General features: G+C 36.6%; 1 protein-coding gene across 1 annotated transcript in view; it reads right to left on the bottom strand.

Moving 5' to 3' along the window:
• Nucleotides 1-25,583, bottom strand: part of iqgap1 (IQ motif containing GTPase activating protein 1) — a 47,555-nt gene that overhangs the window by 16,067 nt on the left and 5,905 nt on the right. The window contains exons 3-13 of the mRNA XM_048185096.1: nt 9,994-10,150; nt 9,804-9,881; nt 9,561-9,637; nt 8,314-8,381; nt 7,786-7,899; nt 7,420-7,598; nt 6,075-6,162; nt 5,820-5,983; nt 4,054-4,138; nt 3,704-3,867; nt 2,281-2,441 (exon numbers count right to left, since the gene is read on the bottom strand). Coding sequence (XP_048041053.1) covers nt 2,281-2,441; nt 3,704-3,867; nt 4,054-4,138; nt 5,820-5,983; nt 6,075-6,162; nt 7,420-7,598; nt 7,786-7,899; nt 8,314-8,381; nt 9,561-9,637; nt 9,804-9,881; nt 9,994-10,150 — 1,335 coding nt within the window. The remainder of the gene's footprint in view (nt 1-2,280; nt 2,442-3,703; nt 3,868-4,053; nt 4,139-5,819; nt 5,984-6,074; nt 6,163-7,419; nt 7,599-7,785; nt 7,900-8,313; nt 8,382-9,560; nt 9,638-9,803; nt 9,882-9,993; nt 10,151-25,583) is intronic.

The following is a 25,583-nucleotide window of genomic DNA, read 5'->3' as shown; positions in this document are numbered from 1 at the left end:
ATTTTATCCATCGCAAACTAATTTTACTTTTCGTAAAAAGTAGGTGTTACATACAAGAATAGTGTCAGACTTGAATGTGAGTTAGCTAAAACATGCCTAAATAGCTATTTGGCTAATGGTTGACATAATCCAATGGCCCATGAAGACTGAAAGGAAAGTCATTCCAGAGGCCAAGTAATGTCGCCCACACACACGTCATGTTTTTAGCACCGATTTTCAGCTCACCGACAGGTAATTGGCAATTCTGTGCTTGTTCGCGTGAGTGACAATCGCTGTTTGAATTATCAAAGACACTGAGAGATTAGAGAGAAGCACCAATGAATCGCCAATGACGGAGAGATATTTATCAAGGCAAATATTTACACTGGGCTGTGAGTGTGAAACTAACAATAACACACAGAATTATGCCAAAATGTCCGTTTTGTTGAGCATCCTCGGAAGAGCAGTCTTAAATGAGTTAAATAACGTCTTAAATGAACTTAAAGAGATGTGAGAAAATAGGATGCATTTAAGATCTGCGTCATATTCGGCAGCAGCAGGTCTTGAAGTCAGAGTGGCTTAATAAACCAGTTGCTGTATCTGTCATTAATGTTAAAATCAAAGAACAAAACTAACAGAGAAAGTTACTGCTCTTGACTAAAGAAATTTTGTAGCTTTAATAGGATTTATCTATATTTATTTAATAATTTATGCAGTGCAGACTGTTTGATAACTTTATTCAGTTTCTGTATAGATAAGTAGAAATTTGTTATTTTTTTGAAGCATAATAAATATTAAAATTGATAACTTTTAGTTATACTGTAATGTTGAATGGCTATAATGGTTTCAAATTTAAAAAAAGATCAATTTCATTGAGACATCAGTAGCTGTATTAGGTGTTCTTTACACGACACCATTTTCAACTAAAAACTGAAAATGTTTTATGCGTTTTGGCTGTTCATTTACAGTATACAACAACAGCATTTTGGTGGACTGAAAAAACAAACCTTTGAAAATGGGTTTAAAAGTTCATGTTTTTGGAAACGATACCGTTGTCATCTCTGTGTAAACTGTAAAAACGCAAATCTCTGAAAATGGTGACGGGATGCACATGCGTATTACATGTTTAGTCTATCCACCTTATTATTAAATGCATTTTTTGTGAATGTGCGAGACTTCCAATTTATTAGCCGCTATAGGGAAATAACAAGAAGAATATCAAAGTGCAGTAAACTGTAAAAATTAGATAGATAGGCATGCGCGTTTGGCACAAGTGCTCTGTAAAAGAATGCGCATGCGCATGCACATGCGCGTAGTCTTTCTTCACAAAGTAACAACACCAACTACTTGTCTGGCATGTGTAATACATCATTTTTACAGTCATTTTCGCAGATTCATGTGAACGGGGATAGTTTTGATAACATCAAACCCACATAGTTTTGTCATCTGTACAAAAAAAAACGTTGGGGTTTTTAGGACATTGTTGTCGTGTAAACGTACCCTTAGTATAAAAACTTAAGTGGTTTAATCGTGATTAATCACAGAAAAAATGTGTTAAATCTATTTATACTGTTATATATATATAGACAAGACACAATTTTCTTGGTACTTCTCACCAGGGCGTCGCCACATATGCTGGACACCATCTGAACCAAACAAGTTTATCTTAGTCTCATCAGACCACAGGACATGGTTCCAGTAATTCCAGTATATATTATATTATATTATATTATATTATATTATATTATATTATATTATATTATATTATATTATATTATATATATATTATATTATATTATATTATATTATATTATATATATTATATTATATTATATTACATTATATTATATTATATTATATTATATTATATATGTATGTATATATGTGAGAGAGCGTGTTATCGCCTGCCATATATGACAGCGCTACTGCAACACATATCGTCACATTATGGTCCACCAGAGAGCATTTGAGCATCTTTCTTCAGCAAGCAGATGCGCAAAGCTAACACAAATGAAATTAAATGTTCAGCATCACATCCTGCATCCTGAAAGCACAACACAGACTCATTTTTATTAAAAGTGGTGAGCACTGAGCACTAGATTAAGTTACAAGTGTAAATGCCCTTTGAAAGTCGTGTAGTCTATGAGTGGCAACCGTGACGCAAGTTGCTGTATTTTGATGAAAGGCAAAGATTAACACCACTAAAAAAAATTTGTGCACAATAAGACCAGGAATGTGTATTTAAGTAAATAGGACCAATTTCAGTTGCACATTCATTTCAACCATACACTTCATTCTCACCTCTGGGCATACTCGTCCTCTACATTGCTGAGGCCGGTGTTGGTACTGCTGAGCTGTTTCCACACTGCTGCCCTGTCCCCTACATTCAGTGCCTCGTTTATCAGCACCACTGAGGACAGCATCTCCACGGCAACCAACAGCTCGGGGTGTGACAAGGAGCCCTGTGCAGTCAAGCAAAGCATGAAAATCACTCATACTAAACTAAAAGGTTATAGATCATCAACTTATGTAAACTGCATGTAAATAATTGTTCTGTTCCAAAACCTAGTGAGCTGCTTACAAAGGCAAAGTTAAATACAAGTTAAATATGCTGCCTCCTAAGAAGCCTAATTCTGACCATAAGAAGCCTAATTCTGACCATATTCCATAATCAGAATCGCATGTATCTTTCTCAGAGAAGGCAATCCCATAATTCATTGTGACAAATGGGGAAAAAAAAGATGCTGGACATGGCGAGAGAAATGTCAATGCCTTGATTTCCACTAAGAAATAATTCATAATGACAATATTATCACAATAAGTTTTGAAAATAATAATAATAATAATAATAATAATAATAATAATAATGCTATCAAATTCATCATTTAACTTTGTTTATTTTGTGTTTTATCTTTTTTTATCCAATGAATCACACTCAAAATAAAACTGTGCAGAGTGGAGGAGAGAGTCTTTTTACAGTATTGTGGCATTAGCTTGGCAAATTGTGCAAAAGCGCACAAAAAAAACCCCTGATGATCGGCACTTCTGCAGACTGGGGTGTGTAGTTCCTTGTTTTTCTATTTTTACAGAATTAAAAAAAAACTGGCAAGCTAATTTTTTTAAAGTTAAATTGGAATGTTTACCAAATATTTGTGTGTGCTATGTATTTTTATGGTTGATGCTCTTATTAAGGCCCCAATATACTTCAAACTAATTTGTCATTCGAACAAAACTGCTCCAGGTGTTTGTTCACAGTGTGTGTGTGTTCAATACTCACAGCTGTGTGTGTGCGCGCGCACAAACGGATGGGTGAAAAGCAGAGCACATATTCCAAGTATCGGACACCATACCTGACTACACGTCATGTCACCGTTTCACTTTCAAAAATCAGGCCAAAACTAAGTTTGTTTTGTTTTAATTTCAGGACTTCTAAACAGCTTGCTTGTAAACATACTACCATACCACCAGACTTTGCTGTGACTATATCAGGCCCTTTAAAGTTTCTTGGCATTAGGTATGCCAAGATGCTGATGCTATTGCTAAACTCTTCCAAATGGATCACTTATTAGTAGCCATGACCATTAGGATACTGTGTAGGCTGTAGGCAGCTCTCTTGGTTCTGGAGACAGTTATTTATTGTCTCATCAGAAATATGGTTACAGCAAAATAATGCGCTAGAGTGAGCAGAGATTGTGTGGATGCGAGTGTGTTTGTGTGTTTTAACCTCTGCGCTCTGCTGTTGCAGGCTGGCGAGTTCTCTCTGGTACAGATCTGCAGCACTAGGGTAAACCTGCGGCAGCTTGGCATCTGGGTTCATCAGTTCATTCACTGTTTCCTCTGCTACACCTTTTCTGATGGCAGCATTAATCCTCTCCACCGCCCGCAGCACTGAGACAAACACACACAAACGCATCTCATTGTTCTTTTCGCAGAGCAACAGCTGTAGGACAGCAAACATGAACACATAAAAGAGAGACAAAGAAAACACTGGTGTATCTGATTTACGGTTCTCTGAACATGCACAATATTTCATAAGTTTAAAAATAATATACTGATATATGAAAGAGTGCACACATTTTTGATAGTCCGCTGCATGCGAATTGGCTGCATCCACTCCACTCTGTATCTCCTCCTTCATCAGCGGCTCTCCTGGGGCATTCTAGGTATGAGGAAGAATGGCAAAAGCCAAAATGATGAGATACTATAATTTTGAGGTAACAGTTCATATTTTTCACAGTTTGGTTTGTATCACGAATCAGTTGTGATGCAGTAAAGAATTGTTGTTATTTCATTAATAGGGGTGCAATGATTAGGAAATCTGAGACCAATACGGATAACCAATATTTTAACATTATAAATAGAGGCCTATGTAAATCTGACAGTGATATTAATATTTACTGCTAATGTTTTTTTTTTTTTTTTTTTTTTTTTTATTCCTTTCACTCACTTTTAAAACACTAAGCCATACACTGCAGTTCTAAGCTTAAGTCAGTAAGATTTTTAAAAAAGAAATGAATATTTTTATTCAGCAAGGAAGCATTAAATGATCAAAAGTGACAGGTAAAGAGTTTTACAATGTTACAAAGATTTCCATTCAAATAAATGTTGTTCTTTTAAACTTTCTATTCATAAAAGAATCCTGAGAAAATGTATCACGGTTTCCACAAAAATATTAAGCAGAAACATTTATGATTTATGATAACATATATCAATGTTGAAAACAGTTATTTACATTTTTATTTCATGATTTCACTTTTATTTCATTTGTCTGAAATCTAAATCTTTTGTAAAAGTTTGGGGTCAGTAAGAATTCTAATTTTATTTTTTGGGGGATAGAAATAAAATTAATCAATACTTTTATTCATCAAGGATGAGTTAAACTGATCAAAAGTTACAGTAAAGACAATTATAATGTTAGAAAATATTCTATTTTAAATAAATGCTGTTATTTTGAACTTTCTATTCATCAAAGAATTTTGAAAAAAAATTGTACACAACTGATTTCAACATTGATAATAATAATGAATGTTTCTTGAGCATCAAATCATCATATTAGATTGATTTCTGAAGGATCATGTGACACTGAAGACTGGAGTAATGATGCTGAAAATTCAGCTTTGATCACAGGAATAAATTACACTTTACTGTATATTGACATAGAAAACAGCTGTGTTAAATTGGAATAATATTTCACAATATTACTGTTTTTGTTTGTATTTTTAATCAAATAAATGCAGGCTTGGTGAGCAGAAGATACTTCTTTTAAAACATTAAAAAAATCTTACTGACCCCAAACTTTTGAACGGTAGTGTATATAAAAAAATAAATAATTTAATTTAAACTGATAATATTTCACAAATTATTATTTTTTTAACCTTTTTTTTTTTTTTAAATAAATGTACTTTCTTGCAGACAAAAATGTACATTTCGTGATATCTACAATTTGTTTATACTTTTTAGGGTTTTGTTTAGTGTTAAGTAACACAAATCACTAATAACTAAGCATTCGAGAGAAGAAGTCTCAGTGCCGTTATTGCAGGGTATTTTTATGCCACATCAGCTATTGCTGAATAAACTATTATTGCTGTTATTGTGGTTACCATGGCCAACATATATTTCTGTTGAGCTCTTGGCTTTGTCACAGACGTGCAGTGATGAGGGACTCTGAGAGCAGTCTGACTGATAGAATTACAGAACTCTTGAAAAGGGCCAGCACACAATGCATATGCATTCACTCAATATTTAGAATTCTAAAGGCAGCATTATACAACATCGAACCGCAGTACAAAGGTGTACCACACTGTGAGTGGCAAACCATTGTGATTAGCAGAACCTGTTACCTGTTCCTTCTGCTCTCGATCGGCCAGCAGCTGTTTGAAGTACCATCCCTTGTTCGGAGCCTGCACTGACTGCAGGCCTAACGCAGGGGACCGGAGAGAATCATACAGCTTGTCCTCATCACCACCCAGCAGGGCCTGTTCTGCTGAATTCAAAGCTTTGGACACTGAAAATCAGCACAAAAACAGAACTCAGATCACATCATTCACTTCAGAAGAACACAAAGAGCTGGACGTAGACATGGGTGAGGTACATACAATTGACTTTGTTGATGTTTCCCTGGATTTCAGCATGTGTAAGCAGCTCATCGTAAGCATCCCTTTCAGCCTCAGCATTCTCTCCAATCTATACCAAAGAAATATTCATTTCATTCAAATCTTTATCTTCATATTATGACACAATGGATAGATTATCAACCGTGTTGTTATTGTTAACTAAAATATGAAAAATCGTTTTCATTAACTGAAATAAAATACAGTGGTCAACATTTGAAGTGGGTCAAAACCTTTCATCAAAGCAGAGACCTGTGCAGGACGGATGAAATTTCTGTCATTAATGACTCACCCTCATGTCGTTCCAAACCCGTAAGACCTTCGTTCATTTTCGGAACACAAATTAAGATATTTTTTGATGAAATCCGAGAGCTTTCTGATCCCCCATAGAAAGCGATTAAATTACCACATTCAGGGTCCAGAGAAGTAGTAAAAACATTGTTAAAATAGTCAACGTGACTACAGTGGTTCAACCTTAATGTTATGAAGCGACGAGAATATTTTTGTGCACAAAAAAACAAAACAAAAATAACGACTTTATTCAGACGTAGAACCTGGAAGCGCTGCACTGTGTCTACAATGTAAACAGTGTAACACCTATTTGCCACTTGTTTGCCACCTGATGTCACCTGATGAAGTTTGGGTTCCTTGCCGCTGTCGCCTTTGGCTTGCTTAGTTGGGGACACTTGACATTTGATATTCAACAGTTTTCTTGACATTTATTCAATAGCGCTTTGATCTGCCTGCATTGACACTATTCTTTAAGAGCTGCTGTGCAGCCAAAATTTATGTACCAGTTATCAATGTAAAGCTGCTTTGATACAATCTACATTGTAAAAAGCGCTATAAAAATAAAGGTGACTTGACTTGACTAGCAGAATGACAGAAAAAGAAATTGCTGAAAAAAGTTGTTGTTTTTTTTTGTTATGCTTTTGAGAACAAAATGTATTCTCGTAATTTCATAATATTAAGGTTGAACCACTGTAGTCACATGGACTGTTTTAACAATGTCTTTACTACCGCTCTGGACCTTGAATGTGGTAATTATTTTGCTTTCTATGGGGGATCAGAAACATCTTGGATTTCATCAAAAATATCTTAATTTGTGTTCCGAAGATGAACGAAGGTCTTACGGGTTTGGAATGACATGAGGGTGAGTAATAAATGACAGAAATTTCATTTTTTGGTGAACTAACCCTTTAAAATCCTGTCTAGCTAGGCAGGCCGATAGGTTTTTTGACAGAGATTGTGTGTGCATATATTAAAATACAACCTCAGTTACCCAAAAATTACAAATCTTTTAAAAGGAACTGTAGAGTGCAGTTCGTACTCTCTTTCGGGAGTTGGCCACTTTCTCAGACTTGGCCTGGAACAAGGTGTCCTGGTAGTGCTGGGCAGCGCTTTCATCCAGCTGCAGTAACATGGCGTTTGGGTTTCTCATGGCAGCTAGAGTGCCCTCAGGGACTCCATGGTCAATGGCGTCATTGATGGCGATCACAGCAGCGTGCACTGAATCATTGCAACAGAAGATAATGCAGTTCTTTTGGGATCAAATCCATGTAAAACAGATCGTAATTACTGTGTTGTTAAACTCTTGGCTGTACAAGTTAAGTCTAGTTGTTTATGTTTACAAGGGAAGCAATTGTGCCAAAGAGCCAAGAGGAATTCGACTTCAAAAGCAGAAACAAATACTCACAGGCTGCTTCATCCACTGACAGCTCGTTTGCTAAAATCCCACCAATTTTGCTGAATGCTGGCATTTGAATATTGTATTTTTCTAATTCAATCTTCATGTTATTAATCTCCTCCTCTGAAAAGACAAAAAAACAAACTCAGCACACAAGTAACAAAAAATTAGGATTATTTGTCTCAGTGGAAAGTATTCCATTTGTTTTAATTATTTTATAATATAAGTCTCTGGACAGGCTCAGGATAAATCTTGCAATGTCATGCTTTAATAAGCATGGTAACCTTTTGGAAGGTAATCTTGGCCGTGCATTTTTCCATGCTTTAATGTGATTGGCTGGACATTGTTCTCAATAGGTCTGGTAAATAATGTTTTCCATCCATGGACTTGGCAGGCAGTTTGGGCCAGCCAAAATGGCAGGAAACGCTCATACAATTGATAATGATTTTCACATTGACCACAGCTCCCAGGAGCAGGGCCTTTTCCAGCTGTTATTGTAAAAACTCAAGCTTTTGATACCACAGCAAGCTGACTCACCTGTGAAAGCGACCTTGCCGTACAGGTCTGTAATCTGGGGCGCAAGGCCAAGTTTAAACAGGTAGAGGCTGTAGAGAAAACAGAAAGAGATCATGAGAAACTAATTTCCCAGAGGAGAGCTATCCTATTCCACAGGTGTGTGCAGGAAAAGGCACTACTGGAAAGAGGGTCAGATGTTATCTGTATGACTTTCAAGTTTAACCTACATCCCGTCATTAATACTCGCTACAAAGACCCACAACTGGATTCAGTACCCCTCATCCCACGCCAGGCCTCTGCCAAATTCTCGCCCCCTAAATGCTGTTATTTCCTGTTTCTGAAGGCCAGATTTATGGCCTTTGGGCCCAGTGTCAATTCTGCATTGAGCAGGAATGTGAGAGTTACAAATGGCAGGATTCTCTAGCCTCATGTTAAGTGCCTCAGCAGAAACCAAAACAGGTTTCCTCATTAATTCTGACTCGTTAATTCAAGGATGAGAACATGTAGATGCAGATCAAATCTACACAGCGTCATTCCCTTGCACTTCTAGGCAGGATTAACTAAATTTAACACACACACAAAAAAAAATTGAGTTCAGGTCTAAATATGCATATCATCTTTAAGTTGGAGAAGCTAATTTGAAACCGTTTCATAGTATTTAACTAGTTATTTATAGGCACTTTTCTGCAATTAAAACAAATCTCAATACAGGTAACAGTATTCAATTGAGCACATAAAATAACATAAAACAATAAAATAACACTCAATACAACTAATAACAGTAAAAAAACTGCCTGATTTACAAATGATTTTGCTCTAAAGTCAACTGGTTCATTTACATGAAACACTGAAACTACTAGTTCACTAAAATGAATTATAATAAACAAGTAAATCGGTTGTTTGAACAGGAAGTGTGAGAATGAACAGAGTAAATGATTAAAAAAAAAAAAAACAGAAATATATATATGGTGCTGTTCAAAAGTTTGGGTCCAGTATGATTTTTTTAAATGCTTCTGAAAGACGTCTCTTATGCTCACCAATGCTGAAAAAATACAGTAAAAACAGTAATATTGTAACATAATATTACAATTTAAAATAACTTTTGAATTGTAATATACTTTAAAATGTAATTTATTCCTGCAACGTTAAAGCTGAATTTTCAGCATCATTACTCCAGTCTTCAGTGTCACATGATCCTTCAGAAATCATTCTAATATGCTGATTTGGTGCTGAATAAACATTTACTGTTATTAATGTTAAAACAGTACCTGAGAGCATGTATGCAATAGATGCAGCGGGGCATGTTCTTCCTGTCGTAGATGTCTGTTGTCTCAGGATAGAAAATCTGACAGGGAGAGACAAGTACATGTACTTTGGTGAGATTGACTGTTTCCAAACATGGGAAAGGAGATCACTGGCAAGCTCTGTCATGTTAGTGACTCAATAAATCCAAAGAAAGGCTGCTAATGACAGAACCATGCAGACTCGTGTTCACCACCTACACTGCTTACCTTAGGAAGGCCCTTATCTGTCATTGCATTCAGCCATTGGATGATATTGTCTGTGTGTCTGAAATGGAGCCCAGTGGCCTACAAATGGGACAAAGAAGCAACAAATGAATCCAAACCTTCTGTTATTTCCATATCAGTGCTTGTGAAAGTGGTTTGTAAAATGGCTCGTAAAAAGTCTTTTAAGTCTTACTTTATAACGTGTTTGTTCGCGGTCATAGATCCTTTTGAGAGAGACCACTTTGGGAGCGAAGAAGTTTCCCAGCTTGGCCAGATACACACCGTTCCTCAGGCCCTCCTCCAGCTCGGTGGTGGGTGGAAGATCCTCATTTAAACATGCTTCAATCCATCTGAAACAAAGAGACAGGGCATATTCAGCAAGGCAATGCACTATTTTGTACATGATTTAAGTTACGAAGGCTAAGTTCACACTGCAAGCCTTAATGCTCGATTCCGATCTTTGCTCAGATCTGATTTTTTTTGTATAGCTGTTCAGACTATTGTTTTGAATGTTGCCAATGTCAGATTTCCAGTGTGAACAGATTATGGTTCTGAACTGACCTGCATGCGCAAAAGAACGATACAAATGGGGTTGCCAGGTTTTTAACCACAAAAAATTGCTTCTCAATACTAGTCCAAAACTAGCCCAATCGCATTCCGTCGGTGCGGTAGCTTCAACCCACAGATTTGCAAAACAATCTGCGGCAACAGTGAAAAAATAACCCAATTCTGCGGGAAATCGCAGATTTGGCAACACACACAGCGCGCTGTCATACAAAAGTAAACACAGAGGGCATTAAAGTAAGTGATTATGCATTTATTTACAGTGTGATCTGCCGTGGAAGCCAGCAAAATTATGCGCAGGCAATTTGAAAAATAAACACAATGATGTGACAAAAGAAAGCAGAGTTTTGAAACTTTTATGATACGAGCCCTCATGTTTTGCTTGTATTATAAAGCTTTCTCTGTAATACTTGACACATCACTGCCCTTCTGACTACCTTTCACAACTGTCTTGATAATGTGGGTATGTAAAATCTTTGAATAGACTCCCATGAGCGCAGAATTGTGACGAAGGTTGATCTCGAGTGACCCAAAAAAAAATTGCATGAATTCACACTGCGGTCGTATTACAAAACATCTGACCAGTATCAGATTTAGTAGCACATATGGAAGTGGCTCAAATCAGAATAGAAAAAATCAGATTCCATGTGGTTTCTACTGTTCACACTGTCATTGGGAAAACAGAAATTTGTCATATGTGGGCAATAAAAAGGAAAGAAGGAAGAAGATTTGGGCCACATTTAGATGCAGTGTGAACATGCAGTAGGAGTCATCGTGTTATAGGCTGCTTCATTATAGTGCATCTGTAGGGCTTCGCAGAATATTCAAACATATTTGAATACCTTTAAATAGTTTAAAGCTCTTGGGCATGTACTCGATTACAAAGTCAAATATAAAAAATAAAAAAAATACAGTACAAAAGGTGGTACTCATGCTATGAAAGAAATAAGCACATTAAAGCACACCCTGTTCTCTTTTTCATTTGTTACGAGGCTTTATTACAAGAGGGTTTTGTCCAAAGAAGACCAACAAAATACCACATACCAACGTTACATCATGTACATCACATTGACAACATTCTCCTGTACATTTCAACCTGCTGAAGCCAACACAAAAACATTCCAAGGCGCCCAAGAAATGCCTTAAAACAGAAACAACGACCTGACAACATATTTCAAATATTGAACACCTGGAACAGATGTTAAAGACATAAAACCAGGAACTGAGATGGAGACCAAAATGTCTTGCTCTGCTAAGGTTGTCACTTGCAGGTCAGATGGATGAGGTAAAGAGATTATGCAAATTTTTTTATGGATTTTACATGTAATTTACATAATGGTAGTTGTCTGCTTTGCAAAGGCTAATTCTGTTTGTTCTAGAAAAGCAGCAGACTCACTGTGCCCGTTTCTTAAAGGCATAGTTACCCAAAGATGAAAACATCGTGATGCTCAAAAACTGAATCACTTTCTCTGAAGAACACAAAAGGAGAACTTCTGAAGACTATGTGACTAGGGGCTATTTAGCTCCAAAAATATAAGTAATCACACAACTCACACAATGTCTTCCAAATATCCTAAAGCCATATTATATCTTTGTATGAGGAACTTTGTGCAAAAGAACACTATAAAAAGTGCAAAAGAAAACAACTATAAAGAATCTGATTTTCAACCAGTATCTAGATATATTTTCTGAGCTGGAATGTTTTAGTCCAGATTAAAATGTGAAAACCCATAAGTTTGAAAACAGATAAAATGTACAGTATTTAAGCACATGGTGATGTTTGATAAGCATAGCAAATACAAAAATCTGAATGGCTATTTATAAACATTCAAATACTATTTGACTTCCTTTCATCAATGTGGCAAGTGGGTATCAGAAACAGAATGCGCAACATTGCTTTGTGTACAGGGGTAACCGGGCTGATGGAAAAGAAGCTAAGGAGCATTATAAAAATCAAAACAATTTCGATAATAAGCTATATAAAATTATTAGTAGTATTTTGAAGTGTCCATGATAACAACAGGGCTACGAAACCACCAAAAACAGGTTCCCCCAATAATTAGAAATGGCCAAAAAGTGCCAATGTTTTGATGCTGCACTCTGTTACACACACACACACACACGCAACTGTTACACACACACACACACACACACACACACACACACACACACGCAAGCGCGCACACACACACGCACGCACGCACGCACACACGCACGCACAGCTCTGTTTGTTGGATGACAAAACATTTTTTAGGCTGGTCTGCTTCAGCAGTCTAGCAGCACTCGTCAATGTCAAAATGTTTCAGCTGGCCAATCAAATTAAAGAAGGCAGGCTTTACTAGTGTTCACAGAAGACAAGTGTGAATTCCAGCATTCAGTTTTAATGGTGAAATAGTGCAAGCCATATGAAATATGTTTTATGGATAACTGTTTTATAATAGAAATTATAAACACCCCACAGTAATTTTCAGTGATGCAAACTACTTGACTTTTTGATGATTTGAATTGAAAATACAGGCCCATAACTGGGTGTGACGACTTCGAGAAAAGAAAAAAATAACAGAGCTGTTTTTGACGTATTAGCAATACAATTAAGAATGACCATTTATTTTAAAAAAATAAAATAAAAATTACAAACTGTATTACAAACCGTTGAAATTGATTATAATAAATGTGGTCATGGGTGCTCATGAGAAAGTCCAAAGCACAGGTGGGATCCAGGAGTCATTGATACAGGATCATTTTAATGAAAGATACATCGCATTGCATTCACACAATATGATAAAAGTGTGAACAATTTACATCTGCCAGTTTATCTCTCTAGCTAATGCTGTTGTTACAGGTGATTATTGTTACAGTCAGGGTTCATTTTAATCTTGTCTGATTTAATTCGTATCTAGATTTAATGTTCACACATTACGAGCTTAATCAACTTCACAGGTAAGAGCAAAAAGTTGAAAGGTTTTGGTGAAGAAGCTTAATGTTTTGATGAACATTACCTACATTAATGTCACCTGTGTGAAGGAGGGAAATAAATGTTCTTTCATTCATTCATTCATTCAAATGTTAAGACGAAGGAAGACTTTTTTAATGCTTCAATTAGGCTCATTGAGCTCAGCCAGCCACAGCTGTGATCCTGCCTCTCATCTCACTCCACTCATCTTGGCGTTCAAAGGTGGCTTTGGCATGCCTGTGGACATTAGAGGTTGCAAAGGAAATCTTTGGGGTCCGTATTTGCCATTTTTGGCACATAGGACTTGCAGGGTTTATCCACTGCCTTCTTTCTATACATTGACCTGCTTTCCAGCTTGTCATTGAAGGAACCAGCAGCATAAATGTCATCCCACTCTTCCCAGCATTCAAAGGTGGCTTTGACATGCCAGTGGACATTACAGGCAGTAACAAGCGGTATCCATCTTTGCCTGCAGTTCATTAATGTATATGGGGTCTCCACTGCCTTCTTTCCATCCATTTTCATGCTTTCCAGCTTGTCAGTGAAGGAGCCAGCAGAATATATGTCACCCCACTCATCCCAGCATTCACAGAATGCTTCGCTGTTACAGGAGATCTTAGGAAGTAGTCAATACATCTGACTGGCTCTGACTGTTGACCGTTTCCTTCCAGCCATCATCCCATGTACTCCAGTCAACATCCTCATCCCAAATTTAATCTGGCATGGAAACTCCCCGGTCAATCACACATCGTCCCACTTGTTCCATGACAAACGGTGTTCATCGTCGGCCCATGAATGAAGGACTGTAGAACACTTTCCATTTCTAGCTTCAAAACTTCACAGAGCAGTGACTGTGCTCGATGTATCGTGACTGTGCTCAACATCATACTGGATGCCAGCAGCCTTGGCTGATGATGTTTCATTTACAAAGAGTCATGGAAACTTTCTCTCGTAAAAATTAAACGATTTACATTACAAACATCTGGTTTACGGTTTGATTTGCAATCATATTAATATGACAAAACTGGTGGGTCTCAGCAGGTTTTCCCTGTTTCAGTTTATGTATAACACAAATTCAAGCTTTTCAGCTGAATTCCATGTACTTTAATCTGTAGCAGACAAATATGAGAATGTTAGCCTATATATAATTTTTATTAAGTGCATTTTTAAGATGTAATTTTGTCAAATTATGCAAAATGTGTGAAAATATTGTTCGCATAAAATGCTAGCTATGAAATTAGCCATAGCAAGGATTTTTCTTTTATACATTTACATTTTATTTCTTACTTAAAATGTCATTTTATTTCACCAAATGCTATTAAACACAATACATAATCTACAATGTGGTGCCCACCATAGACACTGAGGGGGACAAGTCTCCTCCAATAATTAGAAAAGGCCAAACTGCTGGTCAACACTCGTCAATGACGCTGAAGACTGGAGCAATGACTGATGAAAATTCAGCTCTGCATCACAGAAATAAAAACTATTTTAAAGTATATTAAAGTAGAAAAACATTATGTTAAATTCATAAATTGTAATAATATTTCACGATATTACCATTTTTTTCTATATTTATTTTTTGTTCAAATGAATGCAGGCTTGGTGAGCATAAGAGACTTCTTTCAAAATAGTAATGTTTCCAAACTTTTGACTGGTACTGTATATATAATATATACATACTTTGTATAGTACATCTGCCAGATAAACCAAGAAATTTAAAGGCCAATAGATACTCTATTGTCTATTTCTGTCTAAACTATTCCATGAAAGAGAATGCAGGTATCATTATTGCACTGGTTAAACCACAGCAACTGAAACGCTCTCTAACTGACCTTTGAATGCCCACACAGGACACGCATTCATAGCCGCAGCACAACAACCTTTCTTTCACTCTCTCTCTCCCTCTCTCTTGCAATGGTTCTTCAAAAGGGAGACGCTTGAACTCGCACACACAAACACACACAGGAGACACACCCAAGTCAATGCTATGGGGCCCGAGAATGAAACCAAAAAAAAAAAAAAAAAAAAAATCTGAATTCTGACGTTAACAATACACCATAGAGTGTGGTGACATCTCAAACTTAAGTCAATAACAACTGAGACTGTAGCTGAGAAAGCGCAACATTATCTACAACATCTGATTTCCTTTCAGTGTGACACAGGAAGACTAAATCTGCACAGAGTTCACAGGTCATTCCAATAGGAAGAGAAGAAATGAGAGTGAGCTCACTGTCTCCCAAGACACACAAAGGCTTTTTGGAGTAAACAATTTGTACTTTGTAACATTAGCTGTTCTATATTTTGCATGGGGGAGGGGGAATATCACATTTTTCTATTTTTTAAAGAGCAAATGCAAAAATATCTATCCATATCATCAAAATTTAGAAAATTGATATACATTTTTACCTATATCGCCCAGCCTTAGTTAGAAGTACTATGAAACATTGCTGACTTTAAGAACTGAAAAAACATATTTAGATCTACGAAGTCAGAAAATTGAACATTTTAACACATGACCCTCCACATTTTCATTACAAACAACATTGATTATTAATTTCTGTACCTGAAAAACACTATTTATTTTATTTGTATCTTTGCTCCATTGTATTTATTTGTGCTATTGTTGTAGATTGATTATTTGTTCTTATTGTCTATTTTTATTTGACAGTAGTCCTTTTTTTTCTGAACCTAGCACATACCAAATCATACCGAAACTGTGACCCTAAAACCATGACACAAACCACCAAACCATGATAAATTTGAACCGTTACACCCCTACTTTGCAAAGAGACTGTTGTTAAAGGATGGGGCAGTTACAAACTACTGTATACTGGATAAGACAACACATCTGTAACCCATAAGTAAGCCCTGTTCCACATGTCATATGAGAAGAGGGGGCATTATATAGGAGTCTTAAAGGCACAGCCACAAAAAAAACGAAAGAAAAAAAAAAAAACACCACGTCCAATTGTAAAAAGGAGAGGGCAATGGTCAGAAAAAGTAAAAACTTAAAAAATAAAATCTTAATGAACCTAAGAGGGAAGAAAAAGTATGACATAATCAAAAGGATAAATTAGTAACTGTGAATCACATGTCTGTAAATGTGTTATCAGTAATCATCATTTTGACTGAGACTCAACAAGTCTCAATGCATTAACTGCACTTTACCGGTATGGCTCTTGAGCCGCCTCACAGCTGCAGACCACAAACAGTCACTTCCTCACTCGTACAAAAAAAAACTTCAAAGGCAAACTCCTAGACTGTTACTCCACCAGTCAAAGCAGAGCACTGAACGAGGGGGCGGAGCCTTTAGAGGGAGTCCATAACACCACTGCTCCAGCATTTGTGAATTTACAAGCAGTTACAATTCTGCTCATAGGTTTCCCCTGCAAAATTTGTATGATGCAAAAAAAAAAAAAACCTGACAATTTTTTCAATAATACACAAAGGCAAATGATCCTTTAAAAGGTTTAAAAGTTCCCTTAGATCTTAAAGGCATAGTTCAACCAAAAATGAAAATTCTGTCATCATTTACTCACCTTTATGTCATTCCAAACCCATAAGACTTTCGTTCATTTTTGAAACACAAATGAAGATATTTTTATTGATACCTGAGAGGTTTCTGTCCCTCTATTGAAATTTCAGGTAACCAAAACCTAAAGAGTTAGTTCACCCAAAAATGAAAATTCTGTCATTTATTACTCACCCTCATGCCGTTTCACACCCGTAAGACCTTTGTTATTCTTCAGAACACAAATTAAGATATTTTTGTTGAAATCCAATGACTCAGTGAGGCCTGCATAGACAGCAATGACACTTCCTCTCTCAAGATCCATTAATGTACTTAAAACATATTTAATTCAGTTCATGTGAGTACAGTGGTTCAATATTAATATTATAAAGCGACGAGAATATTTTTGGTGCACCAAAAAAACAAAATAACGCCTTATTTAGTGATAGCCGATTTCAAAACACTGCTTCAGGAAGCTTCGGAGCATAATGAATCAGCGTAAGTGTTAGGTCATTTTTGGGTGAACTAACCCTTTAAAAAGACCCAAAAAGATTATAAAAGGTAAAGGCTATGTATGTGCATAGTATGTGACACGCATGAGTTTGCCATACATGTATGTGTCGATCATTGTTTAGATATAAATAAAAGCCTAAATTAAATCTGTTCATTACATAAAGTTATCGTATCTCTTCACAAATCTTTGATTAACTTTCATCACCATCTTTATCACAACGTCTTTAAAAATGATAATGATGTCTTTATCACCTTTTTGGATGTTTTAAGTTTTGTTTCCCTGGACATTCAATGAAGAGCTATATCTCTCCCACTTCATTTCCTGTCAGGTCACTATACAAAATAAAGGCAAAAACAGCAAAAATAAATCTTTAAAATGAATTTGTGTTTTGAAGATTAACCAAAGTCTTATGGATCTGGAATGACATGAGGCTGAGTAAATTATGACAATTTTAGTTTTTGTCATTTGTTTCCTCTCTGAGCAAATGTAGGCTTACTTGGACTTTTGGTTGGAGTAAGGTTAAGCTAACTTGTCTTCTAAAATGTAATGTAAAAACTTTAGTTCATATGAAAACATACCAGTATTATTTTGACCAAGACTAGACCAAAAGAATGTGACTGTAGCTCATCTTTGCCCAGAATGTTCACACATAATTGAACAATTAGTCTTATAATTGTTTGATTGTTCCAAAAGACCACAAAAGATAAACACAATGTGCAATATTTTTCTCACCATAAACAAGGTGTGCCATAAAACAACCAGCTGTACACCTATGTCTGGACCAGTTCAGACGGACAGAGAACAGGCAAATCAGTGGTCGAGCTTATCTGACCATATTAAAATATCTGTCTACACAGGCACACCTACTTTCTTCCAAACTTTCTCAGCAGTATTCTGACTGCAAAAACTAAAAGAACTACATTTTGTCTCATATAAACATTAAAAATGTATCAAAAAATATTGGATTATGGCAGAAAGATAATGACAGGAAAAGCCCTGGCACGAGAAGGAGAGCATTTCACAGCATGCAGTAGCCAAGTGCTCCATTACATGCTCAGCTGCAGAGGAGGAATTCAGTGCAGGACCTCCATGATCAGGTGCCACAGACACTCACACACTGAGCTGAATCACCTCTCAACAGGAAGCCGCTGTCTGAAACTCATTCACCCCGAAACACCCCTATGAACTGCTTCTTGTTTGTCAAGTCTTCAGCTGGGTCTTTTTCTAGTTTAAAGGTTATATCTTTTATATTTATATAAGAACTGAAACTCATACATACGCTGTATAGAGTGCAACTGTTGGGTTACTGAAGTAAAATCTCCATTCATTTTCTTCATAGGAAAATTGATTTTGAACAACATATAACCTTTAAATACAGATCTACCGTGAGCTACAAGGTTGTTAACCCCCTTCTGTTTCTGATGAAGCCATCAGGCTGCATTATTTCAGCTTATTTTTTTTAAATAATTGTGTTTAACAGCGGAATTCCTGGTGAAAAACTACATTACCCATGATGCTGTACAAAAAAATTTTACACCAATCAGAGTGTCGAAGAAATCAACATGCATTAAAATAGCTCTTTAGCTCCGCCCACTCACATGAAGCACTGCCAATGACGTAATCGAGTCGGACTTTCACCCACCCCTAAACAAGATTCACTTACGCTTAATGACCAGAAAGTGTCCAAATACATTTGTCTTTATTTTGAACATTATAACTCATTTTATTTGCAAGAACTCAAAAATAAAAAAAATTAATAAATGAAATATTTATGTTAGTTGCTATAAAAGTTAGCTAACTCAGTACTTAAAGTTAGGAGCAATTAACATGCACGAGTTCAACAAACTCAAAACTTAATAGCTCTGCTTACTTAAAATTGGGAGCATCATAACTAGGGATGTGCAACGATTAATCACGATTAATTGTTTGCAAAATAAAAGTGTGTTTACATAATATATGTGTATGTTCTGTGTATAATAATTTATACATACATGTATATATTTAAGAAAAATGTTAGGTTTATAATATAAAATATATATAAACATATATATTTATTTAAACATGCATATACATGTATGTGTGTATATTTATATACATAATTATTATACACAGAACACACACATATTACGTAAACACAGACTTTTATTTTGCAAACAATTAATCGCGATTAATCATTGCACGTCCCTAATCATAACTCAAAATTTGATGTAACCGATTACCTCAATTTATTTGAGTTAGCCCAACTTATTCGGGTTTACAATGTATGTAAAATCTTCTGTTTGTTAAATTTTACTTAAAGTGTTTGTGCTATATTTTTTTAAATATCAATGCAAGTGTCACTTTTGTTATTTTTGTTATCTAGCCTAATGCAATGGCATTTAATTGTTTTAAGTGGTTAAGTGTCCTCATATCCCACTTTTCGAGCCATTATAAGCATTTGGAGTAGAGGAAATGGACCTTGCAGCCAACATCTCCAATTTCCCAAACATTACAGACAAGCGGAGGCATCAAAATGGATCTGTGGTTTTAAAACGAGCAGTCTCCCCTTCCTCACTTTAGTGTGTGACAATGGACTTAGTGTGTGCTTGTTTCATTGGTATCACAGCTGTGACCCAGGGGTCAAGAGACCCTGTACAGTATTTCTGTGTTTCAAGTGAAAAAAAGTCATACATAGAGGACAAATAATCTCACTCCCACATATTCTCACAGAAAATGTTGGATGAAGCAGCCCTTAGAAGTCCAAAACGAAATATGTGTCAAAGAAATAAACTAAAGAAAACTCATATTGACAAGTCAAACAGTCATCATAGAAAGCTGACTAAGGCTCTTTTCTCAAAGCCAGAGCCAAGTGGACGCTACCATTTTCCTGGGAAGAGCACCTGTGAAGGGCTTGAGGAAAAAAAAGCAGTGGGTAATGAAGGGTAGGGCAGACAAACACAGGGGCGTGGGCTCTTTCCTGTCCAAACAAGGGAGAGGCTGTCTTGTGTGTGAGTGAATGAGAGCCGTACTAAAGCAAATCACATAATGAACAATGACCTCATGTTTCTGTATAATTAACTTCTGCAGCGTTATAAAGTTATAGAGAGTGAAGTGTCATTGGTTCCTCCCTCACACCAAAGGCATTCATTTTCTCTCCATTCACTGCTGGCATTTACCGTTGCCATGTGATTTACAGAAATTAGCAGCAGCTCATTCACTGAAAAATGGACCCTACACTTCTGCAGAAAAAACTGAGATGCATCGGGAATCCTTTTGGATGAGGACTCCTGAATTGAAACTAAATTGTGCCTAAAGATTTCCACCCCTACTTCAAATATATATATATGACGTCGAAAGAACAAAAAAAATGAAACATGGATGGATAAATAATTCACAATAACATCTATAAGATGCATTTACATGCCAACTATAAGTTGTATTGTGTGTTAATGTATTTAAAATGATGCAAACAATGGACAGTGTATTGCACAGTTCCCCACATCCTCTGTGTTGTTACAATTATTACAGCTCTATTCCCTACAGACAGCCACACACACACAAACACACACAGATGAGGGGTTTCTCTACCTCACTCTGAGAACATAGTTAAGACCGCCTGTAGCTCAACAGGAAATTGCATGAGAGTGTTTTTTTGTAATAAGAGGAACAGGTCACTGTTTTTATAAGTGAATTTAATAAAACATTTGGACAGACTAGCAAACTATCATTAAAACTGACCTTTCTCAGTCTGCCTCAATTTTACCATTTGCGGAAAAAATAAAAATAAATAAAAAGTGGAAAATATCTTCAACCTATTCAGTTCTTAGTATTTTGTGGTGGTAGTTTTAAAAAAAAAAAAAAAAAAAAAAAAAAAAAAAAAAATCACAGCCTAAATGCCATTCTTTTCAATGAAAGCTGGCTTTTTCCAAAGACGTGAGCAACAGCACCTGTGGCGAAGTGATGTGGGCATGTCCAGTAATGCGACAGAGTTGACAAAAGTTTAACTTAAGGAATGCCCAATATTATTGAAACGTCATTGGAATCAGCCAATAAAGGCTTAAAATGTAATGTATTGGTTCGATATAAAAAAATTATGCAGATAATCCTTGCTGATAAGATTACTTGATTATGCATCTGCAATAACTCATGTGTGCAAGGAGTGCAAGTGATAAGATCATATCAGCAGAGTGGCCAATCTTGAAGTGAACATGTATGGTGATTAGATTCACTCTTTTGGATTGCTGCCTTGAACTTGAGCAAGCACAGAATAAGCAAGTACAGAATAAGCAAGTACAGAATAAGCAAGTACAGAATGAGGTGTCTGATTTGCAATAAAGTGCTGCAGGGATGACGTAAAAACCCAGAAGACTATGGCCCTGTGCCAAATGTCTTCCTAAAAGTCTGCACTTTCGTGACGTAATGGCAATTTGACTGTTGGAAAGAAGTCTGCTGCGGAGCTCATTTCAGTGCAGCCTCGCTAAAATGTGCACATTGAAAGCACCTTACAGTACACAGCTTTTTAAACGGTGTTTTGTATGGCATGAGTTCAGCCAATTAATGTACACTTAAGTCACTGGTAGTTCCTATTGTGCCGGGTTAGACTCTACTCTGAATTAGAAACTAATTTAAGCCCCTCCAAAAGGTGTTCCTATGACTAAAATCATGCTAGGGCCAGTCGTGTTTCCAGTCACTTCCGGGGCTAGAGTGTGCCTCGTCGGGGCTTCGTCTGGGCTCCCTCGGGGAACAGCGGCCAGTTTTTTTTGGCCTGCCAAATACCTTGGTCCAAAGCGGGCCAGCTCGGGCTTGAGGAGTGGTTATGAACAAAGGCAGAGTTTCTCTTGAGTCAGGAGAGGGTCAGCTCCGTGGATCATAGCTAACATAAGCATAAAAGACATTTAAAATAATTTCAGCAGCGAGTGTTTGAAATAACTTCTGTTTGCAATCCGATGTGGATTCTGATCACCATATAAGGCAGACATATATTATTTAGGCTATATGCAATGCAAAAGACTAGGCATGCTAACCATTAACATAGTAAAATATAATAAATACAAGACACAGCTTGAAGAAAATCAGACAAATCATATAAATCACAATTGTTTATGTATTTGGTTACACTGTCAATGTGTCCAGTCTCTTTATACCGGACTGTCTGATATTCATATTTAGCTCCGCATAGGTCATAAAATATATAATTCAGTTTTTTTTCATTAGGGAGCTCCTCTGTTGCTAAAGCCCCAGTGTTGTCTTGTGAACTATTAGCCCTGCCCGGCCCATTGCAAGCCCTGGCTCGCACTGGCCCGACAGTGGAAAAGCAGCTATTAAGTTACTTCTGTTTTTGTTAAGTTACTTCTCATGAAAAAAAAAAGAAAAAAAAAAAAAGAATAAATCACATAAATCACACAATTTTTTTTTTTAGATCTGAGGCTAAAGGCAACATCCCTGGTCTGAACTGACCTGGCAACCTCCAGCAATAAAACCGCTATCAGTGTGACAGGGACATAAATCAACATGCTTCTCAAAACAAAGTTTTCCATTTTGAAACAAATCATTAATTTAAGCATGTAAGATGCTGTAATGACCACAAAAGAGATCTAAATATTAATGTATCTGATCTAAATATTTTTCTCAAGGAAAAAAAAAAGGAGTGGACGTGATACTAGCATAACATGTATACACACTACTATGCATAGTAACAGAGGAATCTAGCATAGGCTACACATTCACAAAGTTATGAGAAGGGCGGGATGTAATTTCAATTTCTTGAACAAGAAATTCACACATCCCAGTGTGAATGCCAGTAATAGCAGCGGTGAACCGTGCTGCCGAGATATGCACACAATTGGTTACATTCTCACAATCCTCTCTCACACTTGTCTTTCCCTCTTCAGCATCGATCTCTCTCCAACATTTACAGAAACAAAAACCTACAATTAACAGCAGGCGAAATGAGAGGTTTGTATAACGCTCCAAAAACGACGGCAAGCTGCTGGTGACACAGCCGTTTTCACATAGAGAAGATGCTTTGCACTTCAGCTGAGTAATGTTGACCCGTAAGGTCAATGACAAAGTGTCAACGATAAAGGAAAGAGTAAAAAAAAATCTTTTAAAAATCTAGTTTGAAGCGCACATGCCAAGCTCTTAGAAATGTGCTACTTCATATTGTTTTGTAAAACATTTCAAGAAAATTTAAATTTAAAAATAAATGCGAACAAACCAACAGAAAATGGTCTGGAATGCTAGGTAACCAAAAATCGCCGACTCCCCACCACAAGGTAATCCATTATTAGCTCTACCTGCAAAACTGTGACCTTGTGCCCTGGCCGTCATGAATCTTCTTGACCTTGGTTAAACCCATGCTTACAGCAGTTTCCTTCTGTTGCGCTCATACTATTTAAATTTCCAGATTACATCATTCACTCTTAGAACCATATTGTCTCAAAGAACCCTTTTATGCTGAAATGGCTCTTCGTGTTAGTTAAGTGTTTAGGGTACTTTATTCCTGCACTTCAAAAATAATATTAATAATAATAATAATAATAATAATAATAATCTGTAACTGTCAGAATTCTTTCAAAGCCACCTAAATATTGATTTTCTGGAGCTTAACCATCCAACTACACAGACTGTAAACAAACTCTCTTACAGGTGTCCTTCTTAAAATGTCTACAAATTTTAACTTTCAAAATTGTAAGTTTGGTTTAAATCTTTCAAACTAACAGAACATGTAAGTGTGAGCAGTTAAGGATACATCTCTCCTCTTCTTTACTAAGCAAATATGTGACAGAGATATTGAATTTATGATCCATATTGTTAAGAGTTCTCAATTATCACTTGGGTTTATGTATAAACAAGCCCAGTCACAAAAACGTTAAAGCTATCTCATTGCTTTATCTCATTCACAATGGCTACTTTTAATTGCTTTTACTTAAACAAATGGAAGAGACACACTGTGGCACTAAACTTAAATGTGTATTTCGTCTCAGACAGATGCTGTCATACACCACTAGCTCATCACCTGCAGAGAAAAACACTCACGCAGTTACACCAACAGTTACAACAACAACATACACATGGACGTTAAAGACTCCTTTAAAAAGGGTTCTATTTAAAGGGTTAGTTCACCCAAAAATGAAAATTATGTCATTAATAACTCACCCTCATGTCGTTCCACACCCGTAAGACCTCCGTTCATCTTCGGAACACAGTTTAAGATATTATAGATTTAGTCCGAGAGCTTTCTGTCCCTCCATTGAAAACGGTATACTGTCCATGTCCAGAAAGGTAATAAAAACATCATCAAAGTAGTCCATGTGACATCAGTGGGTCAGTTAGAATTTGTTGAAGCATCGAAAATACATTTTGGTCCAAAAATAACAAAAACTACGACTTTGTCTTCTCTTCCGGAATACTTTGATTCCATTGAATTGATTCCATTGAATTGATTCCATTGAATCTTTTCATCTGTCGGCATTGGTAATGCACTTTTACGTCGCCGTGGTTGTTTTTGGCGATTAGGACATCCGCGACATTTTGAAGCATCGAAAATACATTTTGGTCCAAAAATAACAAAAACTACGACTTTATTCAGCATTGTCTTCTCTTCCGGGTCTGTTGTCAATCCGCGTTCATGACTCCGCTTCTTCTTCTTCTTCTTTCCTGTTTGGTGCATTACCGCCCCCTTCTGCTCCGGAGTGTGGTTCACAACTCCGCAGTGACGCTGCTGATGTAAGACGCTGTTATCTGGTGCGCCCGAGCTTCGTTTACAGTCTGAGGGAGACGCACGCTGTATTCAAGCTATTCTACATTGTTTGTATTTTGGTATTGTTATATTTTTTAAAATGGTGCGTAAGTGTGCATGTCGCGGATGTCCTAATCGCCAAAAACAACCATGGTGACGTAAAAGTGCGTTACCAATGCCGACAGATGAAAGGATTCAATGGAATCAATTCAATGGAAAGGATTCCGGAAGAGAATACAATGCTGAATAAAGTCGCAGTTTTTGTTATTTTTGGACCAAAATGTATTTTCGATGCTTCAAAAAATTCTAACTAACCCACTGATGTCACATGGACTACTTTGATGATGTTTTTATTACCTTTCTGGACATGGACAGTCTACCGTACATACATTTTCAATGGAGGGACAGAAAGCTCTCGGACTAAATCTAAAATATCTTAAACTGTGTTCCGAAGATGAACGGAGGTCTTACGGGTTTGGAACGACATGAGGGTGAGTCATTAATGACATAATTTTCAT

The sequence above is a fragment of the Megalobrama amblycephala genome, linkage group LG3 (assembly GCF_018812025.1).
Source record: "Megalobrama amblycephala isolate DHTTF-2021 linkage group LG3, ASM1881202v1, whole genome shotgun sequence".
In the NCBI taxonomy this organism is placed as follows: domain Eukaryota; kingdom Metazoa; phylum Chordata; class Actinopteri; order Cypriniformes; family Xenocyprididae; genus Megalobrama; species Megalobrama amblycephala.
Note: the sequence above shows the minus strand (reverse complement) of the source record. Positions and strands in the feature narration are given on the sequence as shown.